Source organism: Phaethon aethereus (assembly GCF_964289735.1).
Source record: "Phaethon aethereus genome assembly, chromosome: 25".
Classification (NCBI taxonomy): domain Eukaryota; kingdom Metazoa; phylum Chordata; class Aves; order Phaethontiformes; family Phaethontidae; genus Phaethon; species Phaethon aethereus.
This window is the reverse complement of record NC_138601.1, coordinates 1,732,295-1,752,102: the sequence shown is the minus strand read 5'-3', so window position 1 is coordinate 1,752,102 and position 19,808 is coordinate 1,732,295. Positions and strand designations below refer to the sequence as shown.

The following is a 19,808-nucleotide window of genomic DNA, read 5'->3' as shown; positions in this document are numbered from 1 at the left end:
GAATTATGTGCCATTCTGAATCTGGAGCATGGGTGGAAATGCTTACCCTGGACTTGTTCATAGTATCACCCCATGGCTGCACACCTATGATGTAAGAGGGATCTATCTATGAAGTAGAAAGAGAGCCTTTATGCTGCCCTAGACTGTGCAGACAGGTAAACTGGTCTTGTGCATTTTTTTTTGACCACACCAGTGTTTTGTAGGTAAGTCCATGACCAGTCAGGCTGGGAGAAGACAGGCAGAACTGTGACTCTGTGCCATTCCTGACAAATTGAAGAAGTGTAAAATGAAAGGCTGTTACTGTTGATATAAATGATTAATAATCCACCTTTGCTACTATACATGGATAGTTGGTACAAGGTGACTTATGTTATTACCTGTAATTAGCAGGCAATTGTGTAATAGCATAGGTAATAGCATATGGAAGCTAAATATGAAGAAGTTCTATTCCAGAAGGTCTGAGGTGTTTACATGACTCCATCTGTTGAACCACTATAAATACAGGAAAGCAATGCAGGCTGTCACTAGAATAGGACAACACCCATATCTGAATCCATTGAAAGACCACAGTGATACCTAATTTGGCTAGCTGTTACAGGAAAGCAGAATTTCACCAAATGAGAAGACCAAAACTAGTTCCTTTTTTCACTGAGCTGGACCACAACTTTTTAGAAAGAGACTTGAATCTGAAATCCCTTAACAATTCCAACAATTCCAATTTCTCAAAATTCAGATTAGATCCAATGGTGAATGAATTCTTTGCAAAAAACGTGCACCTAATTTCTTTCTCTGCAGTCACTGAATCTAACTGTGTTTTTTATTTTATTAGACTAGTAAACCCAATATATGCTATATGTAGGTATTCTTAAACTGTTCAAATGATTTTCAGTTTGTTTCAGACTACAGTCTTGCTGAACCAGCCTCTCAATATCAAAATCCGTTCTTGGAGTATTGTGAACTTCTCTGCTCTGGTATACTGCATTGCTCTGGTATCCTGGGTTGCTTTTGTTGCCTTGTTTACGAGCCTTGTAAACCCACACTTTTTGGCAGCTTAATTTCCCTCAAACTATGTTTATTGCTATTCCTGGCCTTCTTTAATGTCAAACTACTTGTATTTAGTGTCACATACTTTGGTCATCTTGTATACACTGAGTGTCCTGGAATCATGTTATGTTCTTGTTCAAAAGAAGTCTTTGATGAATGGATATGCTCATGATTTGCCACATGAATCCAGAAAAGTTTAGTTTTGAAATATCCTTGGCTGCACTACATGGACCACCTCACAGTGCTATCAGGTGCCACGCTCGCTTCACCCTGCCCTGATGCTGCAACCTTACCCTGGGGTGCTGCTGGATACATGAGCCTTCTTTTTCCATAGCTAGGGGACTGGTTCCTTCTGCTTATTTTGTTGCTCTTGGACCTTGTCTTGTTGCTCTTGGACCTTGCTGGCAACACTCCAAAACCCAAGGTCTCTCTCTCTTGGAGTAGGAACCTGAATGATCCAGGCAGCTTTCCAGAAAGCCCCTTTTTGTACCTCCAGTATTTCCTGGTTTGGTAACTTCTGTTTAGCATAAATAAAACCTAAGTTAATCTAAGCTGTTTGTAATGTATTTTAACTTACATGGGAACTTATTTTGAAAGGTCATCATATAATACTGCCTATATTATTTTAAACTAAACACTGTGTCTGGACATACTAAAGAGTTTGGATTTTATGACAGGTTTACGGGAGTGCTCTACTACCAAGGGCATGCACATCTTGGGAGTATCTCCTTTTCTCTGGACTGAAGATTAATGAAGTCTCTTCAGTTGCCATTTTTCCTAAGGAGGCATGTCCTGGGGATACTGCATTACCTAGAGAGCAACAGCCATTTTCTTGCTACCTGTTTGAGCTGTGTCACAGAGTCAGTCTCTGTGCTGTTCTTCTAGAAAATCTTTCACCCAGTTTCACCCAGCAGCACTTCTCTTTTCACAGGGCACTAGAGGGTCTGTTCAAGAATCATGAACCTCCTTCCTCTTTGGATTCTGTAGACCACTGTCTTCTGCTCTTTCCTTGGTAGATCAACCTTCTGGTTTTGTGTCTGCATTTTTTAATAAGCTATTTCATCAAGTTTGCCTCTTTGTTGCCTTTCAGCTTCCTGCTTTAGTCTTTTGGACAAGATACTGTGCCTGCAGATAAATGCTGTTCCTTCTGAAGAGTCTGTAGAAACTGTCAGTACAGATTATGGACAAACTGTCTTGCTATGGCTGTTTTCTTACGTCCCAGTGAAACGGGGTGGGGAGGCAGGGAAACAGAACACTGGCATTGGTGAGTTTGAAGTTCAGCTGGTGGCATTAGTACAAATTTTCTAGGAATGAAGAGATTTGCTTCATAGAATCATAGAATAGTTTGGGTTGGAAGGGACCTTTAAAGGTCATCTAATCCAACCCCCCTGCAGTAGCAGGGACATCTTCAACTAGAGCAGGTTGCTCAGAGCCCCGTTCAGCCTGACCTGGAATGTTTCCAGGGATGGAGCATCTACCACCTCTCTGGGCAACCTGGGCCAGGGTTTCACCACCCTCCTTGTGAAAAATTTCTTCCTTATACCTAGTCTAAATCTACTCTCTTTTAGTTTAAAACCATTACCCCTTGTCCTATCACAACAGGCCCTGCTAAAAAGTCTGTCCCCATCTTTCTTATCAGCCCCCTTTAAGCTCTGGCAGGCTGCAATAAGGCCTCCCCAGAGCCTTCTCTTCTCCAGGCTGAACAACCCCAACTCTCTCAGCCTGTCCTCACAGGAGGACAGTTCCATGCCTCTGAGCATTGTTGTGGCTTCCTTTGGACCCACTCCAACAGCTCCATGTCTCCCCTGTGCTGAGGGCTCCAGAGCTGGATGCAGCACTGCAAGGGGGTCTCACCAGAGCAGAGTAGAGAGGCAGAATCCCCTCCCTCGCCCTGCTAGCCACGCTACTTTGGGTGCAGCCAAGGACACAGTTGGCCTTCTGGGCTGCGAGCGCACGTTGCCGGCTCCTGTCCAGCTTTTCATCCACCAGTACCCCCAGGTCCTTCTTGGCAGGGCTGCTGTCCATCCCTTCATCCCCCAGCCTGTACTGATACTGGGGGTTGCCCTGACCCAGGTGCAGGACCCTGCACTTGGCCTTGTTGAACCTCATGAGGTTCACACAGGCCTCGAGGTTGTCCAGATCTGTCTGGATGGCATCCCACCCCTTATGCATATCAACCACACCACTCAGACTGGTGTCATCTGCCAACTTGCTGAGGGTGCACTCGATCCCACTGTCTATGTCATTGATGAAGATATGAAACAGTACTGGTCCCAATACGGACTCCTGAGGGACACTGCTCATCACCGATCTTCATCTGGTCATTGAGCCATTGACCACTAGTCTCTGGATGCAACCATCCAACCAACTCCTCATCCACCGAACAGTCCACCCATCAAATCTGTATCTTTCCACTTATTTAGTCTTTACTTACCGGTAAATCACACTTTGTTTGTGTGGCCATGCCTTTATTGAGTACTAGCCATTCTGGAAACATCCAGAAATATAGGAAGAGAGGTGGTTGAGTTGTCATAGGATCGTAGGATAAATGAGGTCAGAATAGGCCTCAAGATGTACTCTAGTCCAACCTCCTGCTTAAGCAGGATCAGCCACATTGTCAGACCCGAGTCCTTTGGATAAGGAGGATCTGAGACCCTTTACCAGGTGAGAGTCACATGCTTAGTCTTATAGTGTGGATTACACATGTGGATTCCCCCAGAGAAAGGGGGTTTCCAAGTAATCAGTGTTTAGGGTGCCCATGTGCACGTGCTACGATCCCAATAGTCTTCAGCCTTTCTGGTAGAAACGGGAGAATTGAAATAGTGACAGATGTGCTTTTTTTCCCCTTGTAGCCAAGTGTTGACTGCGAGAGATTGTGGTGAAGATTTAGGCTAGAGCGATACTGCAGACACCATCTTTCTGGTCTCTGGTTATGTGGCACAACAATCCCTCTCTTAGTACCTGCGTATTACACATTTCATACACTGCTTAAGATGGTGGGGTAGCCTTTCTTTTCTTCTGTGATCCTGAACATTACCAGTATTCCTTTGCATGTTAAAAACCCAACTTTAATAGCTCAGTGATCCTCAGTAAGTTCCTTTAAATCATCTTGTTTTAGTGAATTTATTTTTGTGATCTAAAAATAATTCAGTAGTTGGTATTTGAGGTATTTGCCTTGCTGACATAGTTCAAAGTGATAGGAAGTTACACATCTTTAGGCTTTTCTTAGCACAAAGCAGAAATTCTTACTAGCTGTTTCCTTCCATGCTCGCATCATTGATAATACTGTTGTTGTTTTAGGATTTGTTTTCTTCCAAGCTGTTTTTGAAGACATCTGTGTTACCGTCAATTACAGTGGTCATAGTTTTAAATGGTTGGCTTCTTCACACTTGGAATTGGTGGAAATTTTCCTTTAGGAATATAAAATGTGGTAGAGGAGTTCAAGAGCCCTTGTTCTGCCTCTTTGGTGAGAGACCAGGGCACATGCTGAAATCTTGCTTCCCCCCTCCAAGGATAAGTCCCAGTTTTATGTAGAGCACTTGCCTGTTTATTACCAAGTAGGTGATAGAGGTGGGATTCTTACAACCAGTCAACTCCATAGTACCATTTACTGACTGAAAGTTTTCAGAATGAACCCACAGTATTTTTGTCAATGTGTTAAAGATACAAGATTTTGATGAAGATCACAGAACGAACAGAAGTTGGAGTTTCTAGGCCATATGAACTGTTGCAATACAACACAAAGATACTCTGAGAACAAACAGTCTCCAATTTCCAAATGTTTATAGGCCTAACTCACTGTATCTTTCGTGTAGGCGTGGCAATTTGCCTAGTCTTTTACACTGGAGTGCAGCAAGCCCAGGCATCCACACAAAGGATGGAAGCAGTTACACGTTGTGTCTTCTGATGGCAGCCCATGTCTCAGAACATGGCTGAGACACAGGCTGCTATCGCTTCCCACTTCCCTGTTGTCTCTATCTCAGTGTTGGGGGAGAGGCAGGACTGATCTTTAGGGGATATTCCTGGTTGATGGAGCCACAGCACAAGTTAGTGTTGCAAGTTCTGGAAGCCTTTTACTGTGCTTCAGCATTCCCTTATGTGCTAACCCACCACACGCAGCTCCTCTCCTCTGGTGCTTTGCTACTGGAGCTGTAAGGGGGAAGGAAGACAGGGGAAAATTGAGGACATCTTCAGTCGCTCCTGCTTCTGACTGTTTAATTTACTGCCCTAGCTCTGGAAAGGGGCAGATAGAAGCAGACACAGAGTGGGCCTGGCTTGTGCAGACCCAGGCTAGAACTGGCAGTGTGGGATGAAGCTAGTGTGCAGATTGCCATCAAAACAGAAGCTGGCTCATCTCCTAGCTACGTGAGCACGCTAAGCTTGTGCTGATCAGCTGCTTCTCTTGGTGCAGTGCTGCATCTGCACTACTTAGCTGCAGAACTTCTGGACAAGCAGGGTGGCCGGACTAACGCATGGACAAAGCACACACGCACACATGCATCTCCAGCTATCTTTGTGGCCTCATTTTCCTATTGTGCTGCTTGAAAGATTGCATCACATTAATGGAGATCTGCTTTGTTTGGTATTTAGATGGATCCTGAGTATCGGGTGAAAAAATTCTTGGCTCTTCTGAGAGAAGAAGGAACGTAAGTACTTTTATTTTAAAGTATTGTTTAAAATTCTCTTCTCTGTTCAGAAACAAGCATCTCTTTGAGGGGAAACTGCAGTGTAGTATATCTGATCTCATTGTCGGCCTTTCCTATATTTACAGAACTGTATATCAGATCAGTTCTCCTTACAGCTATATGCCAGTTGTTTTGGGAGGTGGGAGGTCCTGAAGACTTTTTGAGAACCTGCATGCCTGAATTCTCTGCTTTTCTTAATTTACCTGTGACTTTAAAATTTAAATGAGATATTGGACCACAATTTAGCTTTCTTTAGTTAAAGTAACTCAGAAGAGATTCTTCTGGAGTTAAAATCCACCTGTTTATCTAAAATCTGGAACTTTGATTTCTTGTATTTCTCCTGTCTGAGAGAAGGATGTCCTACTCTTTCCCCTGTAGGTATCACAGGGAATAGTTGAGCCCAGTCTTGACAGTGGCATCTCCTAGAAAATGACTTTCTAATATATGTAGGGCAGTACCTGTGCTGGGGAAACTCACAACAATATCTATCCTGGCTACATGTGAGTGGGTTCCAGTGTGTGCTTGATGCTTTTATACATGTGCATGCTTTCTTGATGGATTTGGCTTCTTTTGCAAGAGTTCCTTCCCTAGACTGAAGGTGGACCAAGTGCAAGATCAACAGCTGGAAAAGTGACCAACCTGGAGAATATACACTGGGATCTTTTACTCTTCTATGTTCAACACACTGGACAAAGTGAAATGCTCCCCTGTTTCCAAGAACCCAATGTGGAATCTGCATGTTTAGTGCAATACAGTATCTTTATTCTTCGTCTTTAATATACTGATGTCATGTGGAAGTGTCTTCTAGAACACTATGCTTCTGTCTCTGTGCAGGCGAGGCTGCCTTCTCATTTGATTTTAGCATGGGGGAAATGTCCTGTAAGTTCTGAAGCTAACGCTCACTTGTGTCCAGCATCCAGTTGCTATGACAGGAAAGAAATCCTGACTTCTAATAAAACCTGACAGTCTGTCGTGAAGGCGCATTAACGTACTACTCTCTGTTATCCTGATCTGATGAATGCTTTCTTGCTCTGTCATCCTCTGTCTCATGGAACATTGAGCTAGGCCAATAACCTAAAGACAGTGATTGCAATAATTCAACTCTAGAGTTGCCTGGATGCCAGTACCTGCTTTCTTTTATACCCAGGTATTTTGTGACTTGATGGCTAGTGGCATTAGGGACTGGAAGAAGGCAGGAAAGTATGTTGATCAGAGTAGTGGAAACTTCCAAATCCAGTATTTAAGGCATCAAAGCCTGTTGATAGAGATGCTGATTCCAGCCTGAAAGCTCTTCATGAGTGCAATGTAGATGGCAGCTTTGGTATTAGCCAGCCTCATTATATCCTATTTTTTCTGCCATGTTACCAAAGGTTGAAATTCCTCCTTAAAGATAGAGAGGAAGCCAAGCTCTGCAGATGCACGAGATGTGTATTGCCATGTTTTTTTGCACTGAAATAAGGGAATGTATCAAACTTTGCTATGTGGTCCTTCCCCAATAGTCATCTCATGTCAATGAGATGCTGTTGACAATGACTGCATGAGGCTACTCCCCTCTGGTTCTTTGGCTCCACACATTTTAATAAGGTTCATGGAACATACCTCGATTTGGTGGGGCATGAAATCAAAGCCATTTATGAGATCTTAGTCAGTGTAGCTTCCTCAGTTTGACCAGATGTGCTGCTAAGGGCTAGCAGCTTGTACCCAAAGCAGTGTTCCCAGGGAAGGAGGGTGCTTCACATTCTTTCAGGCCCAAAGGTGAAGGTACTGTAGTCCTTAGTGCATACTTAAAACAGTCAGAGTATTTTAGTCACTCCACTCTGGTTTCTTTTCCTTTGGCAGTGTTGTTGTGTTGTGATGACATTGCAAGTCCCAGTGGTTATTATTCCTTCTCAATTTGTGTATAATCTTGTGAATTTATTTGTTCCTTTCTTTCCTCTGCTAGTCCTAGTGACAGCAGCACACATTAACTTATATTTCGGAGTAAATGATGTAAACCTTATTGTGTCTTTGTCCAGACTATATTGGTGAATAAATATCTGGTTTAATTGCACATTCAATGGATTCAATAAAAAGCACAACTACTTGTGATGATCTGGGAGACATCGGTGTCTTTGGTGCTGGTCAGAGGTGTGTATATAGAGTGCTGATGTATGGCATGAAGATAAGGCTATTCCTTGGCTGCTGATAGAGGGATGCTCAGTTTGTACCCGATTATGGATGGATTGAATATATCCCCAGCCTGGATAGCTTGACCACAGGTTGAAGATTTGGTTAAGATGACCTCTGGTTCAGCCCATCCTAGAATTTTCTGGACCTTGCAGTGCTGAGGAAGCGCCAAAGATCTATGTGTGTGTGTGCGCGTGCAAGTTAGGTGTATCACATTTGAAGGAGGCCGTGTTGGAAAACCAGTGCAAACTGTTGGGTATGACATCCCACCCATTCCAGCCTATTCTGAGATCTCCATCCAAGATGTTTCCTGCAGTGGCAGAAGAGAATGACTCCTGGCAGCCCCTTCCCACCATGTTTTCTGTAAGACACTGCCTGGGGCAGGTGGCTTTATAGTGAGAAATAAATTCCTTTAAACAGCAAGAGCCAAATTCTTCATCTCCTTCCTTATCCTCTTGCTTCTTTTTCTTGAACCTTCCAGAAATATAACTGTGTCTCAAGTTGAGTTGTTAACCAAAGACGTACATTTGAAAGTGTTGGAGTGGGTTTCGGTGAGGTGGGAAAAGGCTTGGGATGATGGGCAGACATACAGATAGCTTCCACTCAAAAAGCTGTTAAGCTCAAAACACTCCACAAGAGCAGAATTCTTGGTTCTCTGGAATGTTAGCGACACGTCACTGACGTTCATGTAACTGAAGGCATCACTGCTGCCATCCAGTATGAGGTGGCACTGGCAGAAGCATGCTGTCTGCAACACGGTGCAGTGAAACGGAGCTAGGATCATTCATGCACAAGCAGCACGATGTCTTGGGCAGCACTCTGCAAGAAGGCAAACGTAATTGTTTTGTGTATTAATTTGGGATCAGTGTAGGAATACAGAATGATCTTTTTTTACCCTTCAGATAAGTATATTTGAGGCAAGTGCTGTGGAAAATTGTGTGTGCTTAAAAGCATCATTAATGTATGGGAGATGTTGCAGAAATGCCCACAAAATTATTCATGGACAGGAGAAGGGTTTTTATGTGAGAAAATTTGGATCTCTGTCTGTCCAAACCATCAAAAAGTGATCCAATCACAGCCTGCAAGTGCATGGGCAGAGGGAGAATGTGAAGTCTAAAGCCCGTTTCAATCCAGTAATCTCGTGTTGTATGTGAGATGGCACTCTATAAATAAAAATCTTAGTATTCAGCTGTAAAATCTCCTATATATGCTACATGTTACCATCATCGTCTTGCATTTGTATGACTGTCACTGTGCATAAGTAGCTGGATGATGAACGGCCACTCGCATAGATGTTGTAAAGCAGGACTTAAAGAACCTTCAGAGGCAAACCACAGAGTTTGGCAAGTGAATATTTTTAGTTTTTTACCTTCTCTTTAATGACGTACCACAAAAAAAGCAAGTTGAAATATATTTTTCTCCAAATATATATATTTATATAATATATAATCTTAGTTAACTCAAGTATATACATTGTATAATAAATAATGCTTATAAAAAGAGAAATTTTCTGAATATAAAAAAAAATCGACCTCTACAACTTTATACAAAACTTTGGATACAGCAGATTGATGGAAAAAGATCTTCCATTCAGTGCTAGGATACCTGGCTACAGTAAAATAATTACAAGGCAATAAATGTTCTATTTAATATTAAATACCTTTTCTTGATTAAAAAAACAAACAAACAAAAAAGGGATTTTGTTTAAAGTCAGGTACTTGGAGTCTTTCCAGACACAGAATTTAATATATACTTTTAAATAGAATGCATATCAGAAGACAGCTTATTTCTGAATCGGGGAGGTTTCTTGGAGCTCTTTATTGAGTGACCTTTAATTTACAAAGCTAATGCTTCTCAGGCTGCGTGAATCCAGGAGCTCTTCATCACGCTCTACAGAGGAAGGACCGAGGATTTTGCTCTGATTCTCTCCAGGCACAGGTTTGAGTGACAGGGCCATGTTCTGTGCTTCATATGAGGGGTCTTTCACCCATTTGATTGCTCTTTGCAGTACCGTGTGTTGCTCTTTCCCGTGGACGAAGAAGTGAGTGGAGTAGAAGACACAGCTTTAATGGTTTAGACATATTTCTCTGTTAAATCACTGATGCATGAGAAGTGGTATTGGAACATGGTTACTGGTCGTCTTCATCTGTGGAGGAGCCCACCAGGACAGAGGCAATATATATATTTTTTTTTTATTTCAAGGGTCAATACTCCATGAAAACATAAGTCCAAAATGAGGAGGCATGTGGTCAGGGAGGGGATGTACCCTGGGGAGCAGGTGGAGGGACAAACACTGATTCTTCTGTGCTGAGGTGGGTCATGGGATGTGTGTGGCCACACCTGGGGCTCAAATCCCTGCTAAGGGTATTGGAGCCTCTGTGCTTGCTGTGGACCCCTCGTGAACCAATTGCAGATAACTTAAGAAATCTTACGGGAAGGAAAGGGTCTGCCTGGGATTGTGCTGTCAGATAAAGGCCTCCCTTCCCCGTCTGCCCTTGCCTCTCTTGTGCTGGATGAAGTGGTTTGGCAAATCTGTCTGATGGGGAAAGGCTCATGAGAAGGCTTGGACAGAAATTTCTTCTTGCCATGGCTTCTGTCTCACTGTCCATTACTGATGCGCAAAGCTAGTGTAGCAGCTCACCTGGCCGATACCCTGTCCCCAGAGGGATGCTCTGAGCTCACTCTGGGATAAAAAATCATATTAGGGAACACTTAGTAAATAGGTGGATCAACTGAGTGGGTCTGCCCCGATCCTTAAAAATCTCTCCTGGGCAGCTGCATGGCATGGAGGCTGCTGGAGTAGTGATGCATCCTCATGTAAGAGGTGATGGCCTCACCATGTGTGCTCTGCTCTTACCCTCGGCCACATGCCAGAGGATCAGCGCTGGGCTCTGGTTTCCTGCCATCCTCCTTGGGGAGATTACAAGGGATGATCTGGGGCCGTGGGGAGCAGAGAGGGCAAAGAGGATGTGAAAGGAGAGACTGACTGTTAAGGCTCTGTTTGCATGCTCAGACAGGTTGGTTTCTCCATCATCTCCTCAGAGCAGGAGGGAAGTAGCCTGGCTGGTGTGGGGAGGTTGGCTCCTTTCCTCCTCCTCACCACATCTGCTGAGACCATGATGGTCATGCCAGCCAGCAGGGAAACCTGTATTTTCTTGGCTTTCACTGCATAAAATTAATTTCCACCTGAAACCCCCGTATTGGCATCTACATGGTCCAGATCTCCAGAGGAGGACAGAGCTAGAAGCTCTGTGCATGTTGTGTTAGCAGCACACTGACTGGTGTGGCCGTGCCTCACTTGGACCTGTGCTGTCCTTGCTTCTCCCTGGACAGTCTGTCATGCCAAACAGCCTGAGAAAAGTCAGCAGATCAGTGATCTAACATGTCCGCAGTGCCAGGTCTAGCCTTGGACCACCTTGTGTGAGTGAGATGCCAAGGGCCTTCTCCGCAGCGCTGATGCTGTCTATGTGAGGGCATTAGGATTTTTTTATGCCATCCTCTGAAGTGTGAGGCCACCATGTAGGTGCTGATCACAGGGTTGAGGGAACCCTTGGCCCTGCTCTGGAGCAACCTCCCATTGGTTGGAGACCTACCTACGTTTACTTGCAGGTGTGGACATCGTAGACACGTATGCACTCCTGGCAGCTCACATAGCAGCACCAGTGGAAAATGCAGTGACACTTCTCCTTCCTTTTCTCAGTCCTGGTGTTGTGGCCACGACCACAGCACAGCAGGTCACAGCCATCAATCCCGTGGGAGGTGACGTTGCATGTTCTGTCCCTTGTCCCAAAGGAGCCTGTCTCTGGGTTGGGCTCGCAAAAATTGGGGGAGTTCTCATAGTAGACCAGATCTCGCTCCGTCGGTGGCTTGAAAAGAGCATACTTGGCCCTAAGAGTTTCCACCCATCCCCGAGATTCCCGGTGCTTTTCAACGACCATCTCGGAGGCGCTGTCGTATTTATCCTTCAGGTAGTCACCAATTGCCCGGAAATCAGGTTGGGCCCACCAGCAGGTCTTGACCTCGCAGCTTCCTGAGAGACCATGGCACTTGCACTTCAGGTGCATGTGATCCAGGATGGTCTGTCCAGGGGAGAGGAAACAAGGTGGTCAGCAGCAGCTTCCCCATGCCCAGCATTTGCTTTCAGTCACCTGTGTTTGCTACCTGGGTTTGAACATCTGATCTGAGCTTGGTCTGGAAAGTGTAGGCTAACTGCAAATGCATGGGAGCTTGGGTGTGTGGCAGAAACCTCTCTAGACAGAGATGTCGCCCTAGAAAAGCATGACTGAGATGGGCAGCTGCTGTAATCATCTATCCAATCCAATCCTATCCAATCCAAACCCAAGGTCTGATCCTTTCAATGGGATCCTCCCTGTCAGGTGTGTGAACAGTCAAAGCCCAGAGAAGTTGAGGGCTGGAGGATGTCTCTGACACATGTAGATGTGGACTGACCCCCTTGTCCTAGCTTTGCTAACAATCCTTCATTTTATGCCTGGATTCTGACAGTTTGCACTAGAAAGCAAACGAAGTTGTGAATCTAAGGATATGACACTGTCTTCCCCAGAAACCTCCTCTGTGTGGAGCAAAATAATCACTGTTTTTTGTTAAAATTATTAGAGTTTGGTTGTTTTTTTTTACAGGAAGCTGTCAGTTGTTAACACAAGTTACAGATTCAAGCTTCTACCCTTCCACCCCTGCCCGCTGTGTGTGGAAAAGCGATATCTAGTGTTTGCTTCAAGCACAGTTTGAAAGGTCTCGCTGTAACACTGTTAAAGTGCGCTGGGTTTACAAATGACCTAGAGTAGGCTGTCGCCCAGGTACCTGCTGACAGCAAGAACAGAATAGAATATTTCAGTTGGGAAGGTTCTACAACTGCAATCTAGTCCCATGAATCACTGGGTGGGACAATGTTACTACGGAGAGCACACAGGAAGGCGTAGCTTGAGAGGAAAGTCCTCTTCACCATTCACCTGGGATCTTGGGTGGTTGAGTTGGGTTTCTACATGCTGCCTTGGGAGGTGTTTGTGCTGGAAGCAAGGCATGTTTTAGCTTTTCTTAACCCGGACGCGTCTGGAGAGAGTGGAAATGCTGTGCCCTGGAAAATAATCCTAGAAAGCTCCTGCCCAGGAATTATCATGGTCCCATTACATCAGGGGAGCCAGATTGGGCCATCCATTCAGGTATGGATGACCAGCTCTGGACCCACTGAGCACTCACCGTCCTGCCAGCCTCGTTGTTGTGTCTGTTCATGGCTGAGCGGGCGTCTGGCCGGTTCTCTCGGGCATCTGCAAATTCCCGGGACACCAGCACGCCAAAGTCGGCATCCTCACTGCATCCTCCCCATTTCCAGCCATCTCCTGGAGGTCCTTTGTGGTGAGAGTCACAGCCGCAGATCGTGGATGTGCCCTCGGCACAGGAGCGGGTTACAGCAAAAGCCACCCCTGCTGATGCGATGGCATGGACAAAGGCAGACTCTCGTGTGGCTGTGAATAGAGTCCATGGGATTATCAGTCAAGGTAACCCTTTTGTTTTCCTTCCCAACCTCCTTCAGCATCACCTAAATCTCATTAAAAAGCAAAAAGTTATTTTATTAATTTTCTAATGAACATTTTCTGAATCAGGTGCTGCTGGCATCACCCTTTGAAGCATGCAGGCAGGAGTAGGTGGGAGAGAAGTGTGCCTCCAGCTCTGTGTATCACAAACGCATCATTTCCCCCAAATACAATGGGGGCAGGATTTGATCCAGCATGGGTGCCCATGTGTAAACCAAACATAGTCGGAGCTTGAAGGACCTCAGAAGAGAGTTACTGGAGGAATTCCTGGCCTGGAAACCCAGAGAGGGACTCCATGCCTGGAGTTAGTCGAAGGGGAGATGAAGAAGCTCATATATATGCTGAAATGGGGAAAGGTTTCAGATGATACAGGACAGGCAATGGCAGAACAAAGCCTAAGAGTTACTGTTAAATGTATCTAGACTAAACTATGTCTAGTACTTTACAGCAATGGAATAAAACCAGATGAGTGTGTGAAGATGACCTTGAAGGTGCTCATTAATTACTGAACAATCCTGGAGGAAATCAAAGCAGATGAAACTCAAGTCTCTTCTTTGACTCTTAACTATTGGCACATTCCAGGTACACAGTTGCAGTGAACGAATTTTGACAGGAGCAAAGCCAGAGAAAGTGCTGAAAGCATTGAATGCTGGAGAAAGGGTGAAGTAAATTGCCCAGGCAGCCTAGGTGGACTGGGAGCTGGGAATGGGAGCATGTGTGGATCCTCTGTGCTAAGGGTAAGAAAATGTTTCAGCAGAACAAAGATACCTAGGAAGGAGGTGGAGAGAAAACAGAATATCCACATGAAGATGAAAGTGCAGTGGGTTTGCTGAACTGAAGCGTCTCTGTCCATCACTTCTTCCACCTGTGACCATGGCAGGGCAACTTTCAAGCCCTTCCCTTCCCTTCCCTAGTCATTCTGTGGGCCCTGACATGGACTTTGAATGGCAGCAGCCAAAATGCATAGGGGTGGGGAAGCCACCAGAAACCGTAAAGATGTTTACATTGGCTGAATACTATAGGCAAGCTGAGAAGAATAAGAAGGCCAAGCAGGATGGGTGGGAAACCAGATCAGAACTGCCTGCTCTGTGCCTGGAGCCTCCAAGCTCGCTTCCAAGCTCACCTCAAGTGCCTTGAAGCCAAGGAGCTGTTGCTCTTTATCATGAACCAAAACCCCTCCAGCAGCGCTGCATGCTGCAGTACCTTCTGCCTGAGCATCGTGGCCCTTCCTTGCTCAGTGGTGGTTGGCATAAACACAAGGAGCATCTTATTCAGGGTGGGTTGTTCTGGGTAGAAATGACCAAAGCCCAGTATTGAAGTGCACCCCTGAGATGGTAGCAGGGATGGTTGTTCTGGATAGCACACTCAAAGCAGCAGCTGGCATGGAGCTATCAGGACAGATTTTCTTGGCCTGCTACTACCAGAGGAAACTTCTGAGATGTTAGGAGAACCAAATAACAATACTGTAAGAAGACCTAGAAGACCTAGGTGACCTAGACCTAGGTTTAGAGGATGCAGAAGATGACCTTGTCCACTTAATATGGTGGCATTTTTCTACTGTGAGGTCTGCGAGTTTAATGTCATGTTTTTGGGAGTCTTGCATGCTGTCTGTAAGTGGACAATACACTGTCAAATTGAAAGGGTATTTCCTGCATTATATATCTTGGTATGTTAACTCCTCAGGAGGCCGTTGAAGAAGTTGTGACATGCTTTGAATGGAGCTGGTCTTTTTGTTGGTGCTCTGACTGATGGCTCTTCCACTGGTTTGAAAGCAGGACAATGGCTAATTTTGATTTTTCAACCCAGATTAAAGCCCAGCCAATTTATATCCTTTGTTCCTGTGCTCACATTGACTTTCATCTTCAAGTAGCTTTTAATGGCGCCTGTGTTTACTTTATGATGCTTGCAGAGAACAAAACTTTCATTTTACTGTGCTCAGAGAGCCCTATTTGTTAAGTCTTTCCATAAAATGTTGTCCATTACACTCTTCAGCCTGGCTGCCCATCTCTGCATCTGTTTCTGGGTTTGATTCCTCTTTCCAGAAGGGTGAACAGAAGCAAATGCTCCCTTCCAGCTGAGGACTGACTGGGCCTGAAGGAGACCAAGTCCTACCACAGTTCAGAACAGCTCCTGCATTAGGACACAGACTGGCAAGTGCCCTGTGTGCATCCCTCCTCAGCACAGTGACAGAAACTTTGGTCCCCAGACTTGGAGTCTGGCTTCCTGCAGTAGTGACATGGCTGTTCAGCTACAAAGCTCTGCTCAGGATGTTTTTAAAGCTTTCTTGTTTTGTTGGTTTTTTGTATTTTTTTTCTTTTTTTTTTTTAATTTATTTTAAATTTTTTTATAAAGCAGACAGTGTTGTACTATTTTTACTCATTTTGAAATCAACAGGAGCTTGACTGTTAACTTCAGTAATGCTATACTAAATACATGATCTCCCAGGCACAGTCAAAACAATATCTCAGTCTCAACTTTCTCCTTGGGGACATCTTTTGGTTCAGAGCCTCTCTGGTTGAACCAGGGCTTTAAAGTAGACTCCAAGGGGGAGGAGGATAATATCAGGCTCACCCACGACAAGCTGTGGGATGACAAACCAAGGTTAGAGGGACGGGGTGCTAGCGAGGCCCCTCAGCCTGTTGCACCAGAGAAAGACCTCAGAGGAACTAAAGGAGGTTCCTCTAAGAGGGTGACATGGCCAACAGCCCAGCTGAAGTGCTTCTACACCAATGCACGCAACGTGGGCAACAAACAAGAGGAGCTGGAAGCCACTGTGCCGCTAGAAAGCTATGACCTGGTTGCCATTACTGAAACTTGGTGGGACAAATCCCATGACTGGAGTGTGGCTATCAATGGCTACAGGCTGTTCAGAAGGGACAGGCGAGGAAGGAAGGGCGGAGACATTGCCCTCTATGTCAAGAAATGGATAGAGTGCGAAGAGCGGTTTCAGAGCAATAGCCATGAGCAAGTCGAAAGCTTATGAGTAAGAATCAGGGACTGAGGCAACAAATGGAACCTGGTGGTTGGTGTCTACTCCAGGTCACCTGATCAAGGGGAGTCTATTGATGAAGCCTTCTCACTCCAGCTACAGGAGGCATCATGCTTTCAGGTTTTCGTCCTGCTTGGGGACTTCAACCACCCCGACATCTGCTGGAAAAGTAGCATGGTGAGGGGTAGGCAATCCAGGAGATTCCTGGGCTGCATGGAGGATAACTTCCTATGCCAGGTAATAGACAGCCCTACCAGAGGGGTTGCCATACTGGACCTGTTGGTCACCAACACAAGAGAGCTAATTGGTGACATCAAGACTGGAGGCAGCCTAGGCTGCAGTGATCATGCACTGGTGGAGTTTGCAGTCCTGAGGGATATGGGGCAGGTAAAGAGTAAAGTCAGGACCCTGAATTTTAGGAAGGAAAACTCCAGCTCTTCAGGGAGTTAAATCAATAGGACCCCCTGGGAAACTACCCTCGGGGACAAGGGAGCAGAACAGAGCTGGCAGATCTTTACAGATGATTTCCATAGAACACAAGAGGTCTCGATGCCCAGGTGTAAGAAATCTGGAAAGGAAGGCAAGAGACCAGCATGGCTGAGTGGAGACCTGATGGGCAAACTAAAAGGCAAGAAGGAACTGCACAGGCAGCAGAAGCAGGGACAGGTATCCTGGGATGAGTACAGGGATGCTGCCCGGTTGTGTAGGGATGAGGTCAGGGAGAGCCAAGGTGCAGCTGGAGCTGAACTTGGCAAGGGACGCAAAGAATAATAAGAAGGGCTTCTACAGGTATGTCAGCCAGAAAAGGAAGGTCAAAGAAAGCATAACCCCCTTGATGAGAAAGACTGGCAGACTGGTAACAACAGATGAAGAGAAAGCTGAGGTACGCAACAGCTTCTTTGCCTCACTCTTCACTGGCAGTCTCTCTTCCCACACCTCTCGAGGGGGTGGCCTGCAAGATGGGGACTGGAAGAGCAAAGTCCCTCCCACTGTAAGAGAAGATCAGGTTCGAGACCACCTGAGGTTGGTCATGCATAACCCTATGGGACCTGATGAGATGCACTCCAGAGTCTTGAGGGGATTGGCTGATGTAGTTGCCAAGCTACTCTCCATGATATTGGAAAAGTCCTGGCAGTCAGGTGAAGTCCCTGGAGGGACTTGCACCCATCTTTAGAAAGGGTAGCAAGGAGGACCCTGGGAAGTACTGACCTGTCAGCCTTACCTCTGTGCCTGGGGAGATCATGGAGCAGATCCTCCTAGAACCTATGCGAAGGCACATGAAGGACGGGAAGGTGATTTGAGACAGCCAGCATGGCTTCACCAAGGGCAAGTCCTGCCTGACCAACCGAGTGGCCTTCTATGATGGGAGTGAGCACATCAGTGGACAAGGGAAGAGCTACCGATGTCATCTATCTGGACTTCTGCAAGGCCTTTGACACAGTCCCCCACAACATCCTTCTCTCTAAATTGGAGAGATATGGATTTGATGGGTGGACTGTTCGGTGGATGAGGAGTTGGTTGGATGGTTGCATCCAGAGACTAGTGGTCAATGGCTCAATGACCAGATGAAGATCGGTGATGAGCAGTGTCCCTCAGGAGTCCGTATTGGGACCAGTACTGTTTCATATCTTCATCAATGACATAGACAGTGGGATCGAGTGCACCCTCAGCAAGTTGGCAGATGACACCAGTCTGAGTGGTGCAGTTGCTATGCACAAGGGGTGGGATGCCATCCAGACGGACCTGGACAAACTTGAGGAATCGGCCCATGTGAACCTCATGAGGTTCAACAAGGCCAAGTGCAGGGTCCTGCACCTGGGTTGGGGCAACCCCCAGTATCAGCACAGGCTGGGGGATGAAGGGATGAAGAGCAGCCCTGCCAAGAAGGACCTGGGGTTACTGGTGGATGAAAAGCTGGACATAAGCCAGGCAATGTGCGCTCGCAGCCCAGAAGGCCAACTGTGTCCTGGGCTGCACCCAAAGCAGCGTGGCCAGCAGGGCGAGGGAGGGGATTCTGCCTCTCTACTCCGCTCCGGTGAGACCCCCTTGCAGTGCTGCATCCAGCTCTGGAGCCCTCAGCACAGGGGAGACATGGAGCTATTCAAGTGGGTCCAGAGGAGGCCACAACAATGCTCAGAGGGGTGGAACTGTCCTCCTGTGTGGGCAGGCTGGGAGAGTTGGAGTTTTTCAGCCTGGAGAAGAGAAGGCTCTGGGGAGACCTTATTGCAGCCTGCCAGGGCTTAAAGGGGGCTGATAAGAAAGATGGGGACAGACTTTTTAGCAGGGCCTGTTGTGATAGGACAAGGGGTAATGGTTTTAAATTAAAAGAGGGTAGATTTGGACTAGATCTAAAGAACTTTTTGCAAATGAGGGTGGTGAAACCCTGGCCCAGGTTGCCCAGAGAGGTGGTAGATGCTCCATCCCTGGTAACATTCAAGTTCAGGTTGGATGGGGCTCTGAGCAACCTGATCTAGTTGAAGATGCCCCTGCTCACTGCAGGGGGGTTGGACTGGATGACCTTTAAAGGTTCCTTTCAGCCTAGACTGTTCTGTGATTCTATGATTCTATGAACCATGCCCTAGTCTGCATAGGTACCGCACCTTGGGCAATGACACTGGAGTGTTTTAACCCTACGTGGCATCTTATAAAGATGGAGACTTTAGGTCTCTAAACTCAGAGTAGATGTTGGAGTCAATCAAACCATATGCCCAATGTGCAGGAGACCAGGGAGGTGCTGAAGGCACGTGGTCAGGGGCAATGTTATCTGGGGTACCATTGCTGGTGGACAATGCCCTGGGTGCACTGTAGGAGGTGTTTCCAACTGCCTCATGGGTGTATCTTGACTGAATGATCAGGACAGTCATCAGTAGATGTGGAACGAAGCCAGAATTTTCTGCTGGCTCAGACCAGTGATGGCCTCGGAGATCCTTGCCTCCTTCCAGAGCAGGAGCCATGAACCATCTTCTCAGCTGCCCCATGCATCCCTCACCTGCTCTTGCCTCATGCCCTGGGGAGGTCTTCTGTGTACCAGGTCTTGCTCCTTGGCCTGCAGTCTTCTCTGCAGAGGTGGGGTCTAACTTCCAAACATCAGGCATCGCAAACTCAGCTAATTTCCCGCTGTGCAGGCAATTGAATGAGGCAACTTGTGGATTTGTGCCAGCTGCAGAAATGCACATCTCTCCTGTGCTGCAGCATGGGGAACTTGGATCTACATGCCAAATGTGATCATAAACCAGGGCTGCTCAATCCTGTCTTTTCTGGTGGGACCATGCTGTGGTTCTCACTTTCTTTTAATCCAAACTCTTCCCTCCTTGCCCTTCCCACCTCTGATATGCCAGCAGAGATCTAGCCTCTACCTACCGAGGTTTTCCTTAG

General features: G+C 46.2%; 2 protein-coding genes across 2 annotated transcripts in view; one reads left to right on the top strand and one right to left on the bottom strand.

Annotated features, from left to right (window-relative positions):
• The window catches only part of NSF (N-ethylmaleimide sensitive factor, vesicle fusing ATPase), a gene marked incomplete at both ends in the record, with an annotated part of 66,469 nt that extends 60,775 nt beyond the window's left edge, over nt 1-5,694 (top strand). The window contains one exon of the mRNA XM_082010459.1: nt 5,635-5,694. Coding sequence (XP_081866585.1) covers nt 5,635-5,694 — 60 coding nt within the window. The remainder of the gene's footprint in view (nt 1-5,634) is intronic.
• Nucleotides 5,695-11,494: 5,800 nt separating this feature from the next.
• Nucleotides 11,495-19,808, bottom strand: part of WNT3 (Wnt family member 3) — a gene marked incomplete at its 3' end in the record, with an annotated part of 54,565 nt that continues 46,251 nt past the window's right edge. Inside the window, exons 3-4 of the mRNA XM_082010622.1 lie at nt 13,110-13,375; nt 11,495-11,974 (exon numbers count right to left, since the gene is read on the bottom strand). Of these exons, the coding sequence (XP_081866748.1) occupies nt 11,495-11,974; nt 13,110-13,375 (746 nt within the window). The remainder of the gene's footprint in view (nt 11,975-13,109; nt 13,376-19,808) is intronic.